We start from the raw sequence: 7,656 nt of genomic DNA, 5'->3' as shown, positions 1-7,656 counted from the left end.
CAATAGTAGCCAAAAATGGCACTGCTGACAGGACGATCGTGTCAACAGTGTCAAAAATGGCACTGCTGACAGGACGATCCTGTCAGCAATGCAGTATTTCCTGTTATTGACAGGATCGTCCTGTCAGCAGTGCAATATTTTCTGCTATTGACAGGATCGTCCTGTCAGCAGTGCAGTATTTTCTGCTATTGACAGGACGATCCTGTCAGCAGTGCAGTATTTCCTGCTGTTGACAGGACGATCCTGTCAATAGCCTCAGGCTTGCAAAATTGTTGAATCTCTAGTATTGTTCCTATAACAGGTACATCTGGGGGATCCCTGCAGCTGTTGGCCTGTACATCGCACAAACCATCGCCGTGTGGAGTCTGGTGGTGCAGAGTCCTAGTGGGATTCTGGAGAAGGAGTCACAGGTAAAGTTTACATACTTCTCTTCAAAAATCATAAGTTATACATGATGTATCCGTTTATTTGTTTGTTTATTAAACCGATCTCCATTAGTTTGTACAGACTGAGTTTCCATACAAACTAATCTTCCTGCACATATACTGCTGCAACGTGATGTGGCTTAACTACTAGTACGTAGTACTAACGTTACAACATAGCGATATCTTAGCAAGGAAACCTCACCGACCGAAGAAAACTTCGCAAAAGATGCCAAATATACGACAGCGTTGTCTACTGTAGTTTAAGATTTCATTGCCATAGATAAATGTAGCTTTCCAAATGATCTTATCCCCTCTCTTTTAATTTGAGAGATCTTCAACGCTCAGGTAGGACGTTGACCGAGCATCCAACGAAAACAATGGAAAAACGTGTTTTGCAAAGGCGCAGTACGTTCTGCTGCCGTGCTTGATGACCATAATATGGATAACCATTTGTCTTTGCATGCATAGCCACACATTATGTCGGCTTATTAGTATAGAACCTAAGCTTATAGGTAGTATAGAACCTTAAACTTTGACCATAGACCACAATGCATCATTATACTGTATTTTGATGGTATAATAACTTTGGAATGATTTATTATTATTATATTTCACTCCATACCATGGTAAGGATGAGATATGTTGTTTTTTTTTGTCGTATAAATTCGTTACATAGATCTTCTGGCTGCCGGGCTACAACAGCATTTTCCTGGAGCAGTGGCTGATGCTGAGCCGGAAAACCAAATACAGCAACCGGAAACAGTTTGTCCGGCGTGCCAAGACAATCCGGAACGCGTGTGTGTACGTCTGTAGTACCATGTACCATGAGGTGAGCCTGGTCATTTTGCTAATTCAGTGTACAAAAGTATTTAGAAAATTGTTTAGGCTGGCTGAGCGCAAAGTTTTCTGTGTCAGTTTTCTCGAAGTAGAGACAGTAGCCTGATATCCAGTCTATCGTGGTTGTGGCAGCCTTAAAGCAAGTGGTAAAAGTAAAATGTCGATCTCACTTACTACAGTCTGAAGAAGAAATGGAACAGCTGCTCATCTCCTTGCGGGGGATCGCTAACGATCTCCAGGACGAGGCGAACCGCCATTTTGAATCGCACATCTTCTTTGACGGCGGCTGTAAGCAGGGTCAGCCGTCACGCTGGGCGTTACAGCTCATGGCGCTCATCGACAAGACCATGTGTCCACCGGGAGGTAAGGTTTCGGTGGTATTTCTAAACCCACTATTCCTCAGCAGTGTGGCGTCAGCAGTGTAATTATTAGCAGTGTGGCGTCGGTGGCGCAACGGTTAGTGCGTTGGACTCGGAACCAAGAGGTCCCGGGTTCGATACTCACCTTGGACCGACGTTGTGCCCTTGGGAAAGGCACTTTACACGACTTCCCCACCTATAAGGTGAAGTGACGCCCACCGAACCTCTTAGGCTATCTGTCTGTCTGGGTGCTAAAAACACCTTACGGATTTGGTGCGCCATCTGCACATTGGCCACTGAGAGCCGTTACATTTTTTTAAAGTCCTCAGCAGGAGAAACAATTCTACTGCTAAAATAAAAACAAAACACGTATTATAGATGAAAACAAATGCCCGAAAAGAAGAAGTTAAACCCAACAGAATTAGTAGGTACCACGTATGTTGATTTGACGGCGGCTGTAAGGAGGGTCAGCCGACACGCTGGGCGTTACAGCTCATGGCGCTCATCGACAAGACCATGTGTCCATCGGGAGGTAGTGTTTGGTGAGCTTTCTTAACCCAATATTCCTCATGAGAAAACAATTCTACTACTAAAAAGAATCCCATCCATCCATACATCATCCAACATTTACCCATCCATCCATCCATCCATCCATCCATCTATCCATTCATTCTTCTGTCCAAATCCAATCATCCATCCATCCAACCAACCCTCTATCCATCCACCCATTCATTAATCCATCCATCCCTCCGTCCCTCCACCCATCCATTCATTCATCCATCCATCCATCCATCCATCCATCATTTCCTTCCTCTATCCATCCCCTATCCATCCATCGATATCCATCCATCAATCTATCCATTCATCCCTTCATCCTTCCAACCATCCATTCATCCATCCATCCATCCTTCCATCAACCAATCCGTCCATCCATCCATGCCGATATTACCTTTCGTTTTATGTTTTTCTCGTTACTATGTAGCACTATCATATGCAACTGCCTTACCTTTCCGTTAAATGTCCTCAACATGAATTTGCATATTGGCATATTTACATATTTACATATTTAACTATTTCAAGAACATTACATAGAGATAATGCCCTTACCTACTTGCCTAGTATTCTCATTGTTTTCAGACGTGACGATTTTTAACGAGTTATCCTGTGAGAAGTGGGAGACTCCGTACGGGCTGCAGTTCTGCTGGAGAGTCGGTGCGAGAAAGATGTCGTTTAACGTACATCTTAAGGACAACTCAAAGGTACATCATGACCCCAGCCCCCTCCCCCCACAAGCACAGTAAGTTTATTACAATGCATTTTAAGTAAACACAATGGTTTACATTAGAGTACCAGTGCACCATATTAGGGTTCAACTTCAAATGATAAAGTGTCCCTTAGAAATTAGATTCTTATTTGCATTATTTAGGTCAGGGCTAAGAAGCGATGGAGTCAAGTGATGTACATGTCCTACGTTCTCGACTATCTTGGTAAGTAAAGATGTACAAATAAAGCATGTTTCAATGAATGGACCTGTAAACCTTTGTTCTTTTAAGTTTTTTTTATAACATGTAGTAGATGTGTGTGTTTGAAGATGTATTAAGTACAACAGAATTGTTTTGATGAACAATGTTTTGTACCAAGGTTCAGTAATTGACAACAAGAAGCTTTTGTATTCTTACAATCAGCCAGTTTGATCTGGCAAAAATTCAGCCAAAATGGCGTATCTAAGTACAGCTATATTTAATTGATGCGTTGTAAAAAGAAAACACATCTTACGTGTAGCTACAACGAAGACAGTTACTGTTTAATGTATTGTTGTCATGGATTAGGTTTGCCAAACAATGTAGATATAAAATTATTCTTTTGTACCTACGTGTCTATCTGTTTGTTTAGTCATAGATCTTACGGAAGTCACTGTCCCTTTTTTGTCTTAAAAATGTCTCATATAAAATGATATAATGTGTCATTTGCCAAGCTAACTACAATCCACTGGGTATGTCTTCCGGCGCCATCTTGGATGACGATATCGAGGCTTCCTCGCCCAGAAAGTCAGCGCAGACGTTTGACCGCAGCGGGCCGCACCGAGCGAGACTAAACGGTTCCACCTGCTGGACCGCAGAAGGGAACGACTTACAATACATACAGGTGATTATAAACTTATAAAAACCAGTATTTTAAAAATGTTCTCTATAACATGTGTTTCAATGAAAGGAGTTGTATAAAATGTAAACATTCGTCAAACGCGTTTTGGTGCTATCACTCACGTGATTATAACATCCATTGTCCACCATATTAGAATATGATAAATTTAATTATACGTAATTGTGATATGGATACAACTGCAATAGCAGAATTGTATAAAATTTTGATAGATGATAGATTACATGTTAAGTTCAATGAATACCTTTGAAAAGTTTACCTTTCAAACATAAGAGACTTTTATGCCACTGATGGGTGACCAATACTTGATGTTTCATAAATTTTATGAAATACATGTATATGGCGTAAACAGTAGGATTTTATAGACAACAATCTTAAAACATACACATTACAGTATTAATTGAATTCATTTCAACTACCAATGAATTTTCTGTTTAGTCAGTTGTGTCCACCACATCTCTTTAAAAGGGATAATATATTCAATAGCCTACTCAATAGCAGGTTAATGTATTCGTATCAAGGGAATCGAAAGGAGACTTCAACACATAATTAGAACCAGACTATAAATAATGCACAATAGATCATTTCAGATCTTTCTGATTATCTCACAAAGGTTGACCTGAGTGAGCCGATGGCCGTGACTGGGTTAGTGGTACAGGGACATCCCTACGCTGAGGAATGGGTGAAGAGTTTTGAGATCCGTTATCTGGACAAGTCCACTCCTATATCATCCGGACTGGGGGACGGTGACTGGCGCCGGTACGGGGAGGGTCCTGACGGTGAAGTCAAGGTACGATGATTATCTTTGGTAGGTAAGGTCCTGGTAATATTTTATCGTATGATTGTCACACGATTACAAACCGCGAAAATTCCTATATATATAGTCACACATTTGTCCTACACAATTCTTTATTTAGTACTTTTTTTATGATTTAAACCTGAAGAAATGTACCTTCAAATTTTCATTGACACTAAAACTTAATTTTTGTATATATATAACAATACAATAACAAGGACCTTTTGGCGCTGCACTCAAGTTTTTTAATTTATTTTTTTACAGCGCCACACATGTACACAAAAACTACAATTAACGGGTCAACACAATGAATTATCATAACATGACATGTGACAAAGTCCTAACACCCAAGACATAATACCAGTGCTAACCACGTTATGATCTAGGAACACAAGGATTACATAATAATCTTCTATATTTGATTGGCGAAAGCATAAAGGCCAATCAGAGCTAGGAGATCTAGAGCTGAAAAAAGTGAGGACTTTTTACACACGGAATGTTGTGACTTCTACTTGACAGTTAAAGAACGGTCTATTGGAGCTAGAGTCTCTTGGTGTCTTTAACCTAAATTTTAGTGAGTTACGTCATGTAACGTTATTGTCTTCAGTCCATTCCACAGTGTATGTTAAGTTAACAATGCAAATGACGGCTTCTAAATCAAGTCGTAACATTTCCTATTCCAGACCTTCACCATCACACCGACAAGCGGTAACGATGCGGTAAGAGTCCTCCTGGAGGAGCCGGTTGAGACCCGCTATCTCCGGATCTACCCCATCCAGGGACACGGTTCCCGCAGCATGCGCTTCGAGATCCTGGGACATCACATTGGTATGATACAGTTAATGTTATCATGAAATAAAGACAAAACTTTCCTCCCAACACTGGAATGAATTAGGGACCTACCACAAATTTTCTGCAGGCTGCTTCAACCTTGTTCATAGAATGGACCCACCCACTCTTGGAAAGTGACAAAAGAGACACGTGGCCGTAGTAACAGCTCATACGTGCCAGATAACTTGTGTCGCCCCCCGTCTCTGTTCAGGCTAGGTCTATGAGCTCTAATGTAGACTGTCTCATTCACTCCTCTAACTACTAAAAACAAGATTCCTGGAAACCCAACGTCATAGCTCTGTAAACTCGCTGTAGGTATCGCGAAACATTCATATGGAATCTCCGGTACACTTTACTTTACAAGGTTGAAGAAGTCAGCCGAAAATTTGTGGTAAGTCCCTGATTCATTCCATTGTTGGAAGGAAAGTTTAGTCTTTATTTCATAATGACTTGTACAAACACAGGTGAATTTTCATGCCCAGCTCATGCTAGTTGATGGACCCAAATATGGCTTGTTTTATAAGGCCTAACTTATACAGGACTGATATACATTCTTTGAATATGATAAGTAGCATCAAAAGTCGAGTTGCAGTGATCAACGTAGCAAACAGAAGGGAAAATATTCTACACAGTTTTTTCATAGACCACATCTGGAGGTTTCCAAAAAAGCGCCATAAACAATAGCCTAAACTTTGACATTTTTTAATAAATTCGATATGGTTTAAATAGAAATCCGAACCTTATTGTTGCATTAGATTATCCTAATTACAACCCCTTAACCAATCAAACAATACCGTAGGCGTGACCTGGGGATTTGTATTAATTTGTTAATATTTGTTTATTTGATAATAATTATGACTTTCAAAACAAAAGTGGTAAAGCCACGATGCGTACAACCTTTCTTTGTCCCAGCTGACAACCTAGAGAACACGTATCTCCTGGTGACCGATGCTGACGTGAAGTTCACCCCGGAAGCAGCCAAGGCCCTGCTGGACATCACGGCACGTGACCCCGCTGTCGGTGCCGTGTGCGCCCGTACCCATCCGATGGGGTCTGGAGCCGTGGCGTGGTACCAGATCTTCGACTACGCCATTGGACACTGGCTTAACAAGGTCAAGTTTATTTTTATCGTTCATTATATCGCAACACCTGTGCCGTTTCACCCTTGGTACTGCCATTTTGGTTCGAAACGTCACGGCCATCTTGCCCTAAGTGGCGTTGTACCAGGTTCTCGACTAACCTGTAGTGAAGCTTAACAAGGTACCATTTAATTTTATCTTTCATTATGTTAATTGTTGAAGACCAGTGCGATTTTGCCCCTGTGTCAATAGTTGCCCTTATACTGATTCATGACACTACAGGTCGGCCACCCTGTCCTCGTCATAGTTATAATTCATAAAGTAGTTGAATATTCAGTTAAGATCCCCATGGCGCTCTTTCAGTTATTGTTAGAGGCTGAAATAGTATATGTATAATGATACACACCTCTATATTCCTATTTTCATCCCTAAACATAAACTATTCCTTTTCACAGGAATTTGACCCATAGAGAAATGTAAAATAGTCGTAATATACAATTTGAGTCTGTTGCAATGCCTGAAAATGGGTCAAGTGAAGTAATAATTGGGCTACTTTTCCTCTGCGTTTAAAGTAGATGTGGAATACGAAGCTTGCACGGATTAGGCTTATATAAGAAAAATGTTTCGTTTTTGTGACAGGCGGCTAACAACGTCCTTGGCACGGTGCTGTGCTGTCCCGGCTGTTTCTCCGTCTACCGAGCTAAAGCTGTCCGTGACGGGCTGGCGGAGTACTCCACACACGTCACCAAGGCAAACGAGTTCCTCATCAAGGACATGGGCGAGGACAGGTGGTTCTGTACACTCTTAGTAAGTCATTTAAAAACTCAATAGTTATTAGCTTTCACATTTTCGTAGTAAGAGTAGTAGTAGTAGTAGTAGTAGTAGTAGGAGTAGTAATGGTAGTAGCAGTAGTGATAGCAGCAGTATAATAGTAGTAGTAGTGGTAGAGTGGTAGTAGTAGTAGTAGTAGTAGTAGCAGTAATGGCAGTAGACAGTACATTATTCAACAATAAAAATTCTACAGAACAATTGCTTTCGAAAATAATTTTCGGATGTATTTGTTATCGTTTTCTAACTAGACGTATAGAGATCATCAGTGTAATTAGATATAAGTAAAACACTGTTAAATGGTCAGTTACCTGTATTTGATTTTTTTTAAATTTCTGTAG

The 7,656-nt window shown here is 40.7% G+C and overlaps 1 protein-coding gene across 1 annotated transcript in view; it reads left to right on the top strand.

Moving 5' to 3' along the window:
• LOC109482332 overlaps positions 1-7,656 on the top strand; it is a 31,047-nt gene that overhangs the window by 12,159 nt on the left and 11,232 nt on the right. Inside the window, exons 7-16 of the mRNA XM_019785013.1 lie at positions 302-410; positions 1,102-1,254; positions 1,442-1,625; positions 2,759-2,880; positions 3,048-3,108; positions 3,597-3,766; positions 4,395-4,571; positions 5,261-5,405; positions 6,321-6,520; positions 7,127-7,294. Coding sequence (XP_019640572.1) covers positions 302-410; positions 1,102-1,254; positions 1,442-1,625; positions 2,759-2,880; positions 3,048-3,108; positions 3,597-3,766; positions 4,395-4,571; positions 5,261-5,405; positions 6,321-6,520; positions 7,127-7,294 — 1,489 coding nt within the window. The remainder of the gene's footprint in view (positions 1-301; positions 411-1,101; positions 1,255-1,441; positions 1,626-2,758; positions 2,881-3,047; positions 3,109-3,596; positions 3,767-4,394; positions 4,572-5,260; positions 5,406-6,320; positions 6,521-7,126; positions 7,295-7,656) is intronic.

The sequence above is a fragment of the Branchiostoma belcheri genome, unplaced genomic scaffold (genome assembly GCF_001625305.1).
Source record: "Branchiostoma belcheri isolate BF01 breed outbred unplaced genomic scaffold, Haploidv18h27 scaffold6, whole genome shotgun sequence".
Taxonomy (NCBI): Eukaryota; Metazoa; Chordata; class Leptocardii; order Amphioxiformes; family Branchiostomatidae; genus Branchiostoma; species Branchiostoma belcheri.
Note: the sequence above shows the minus strand (reverse complement) of the source record. Positions and strands in the feature narration are given on the sequence as shown.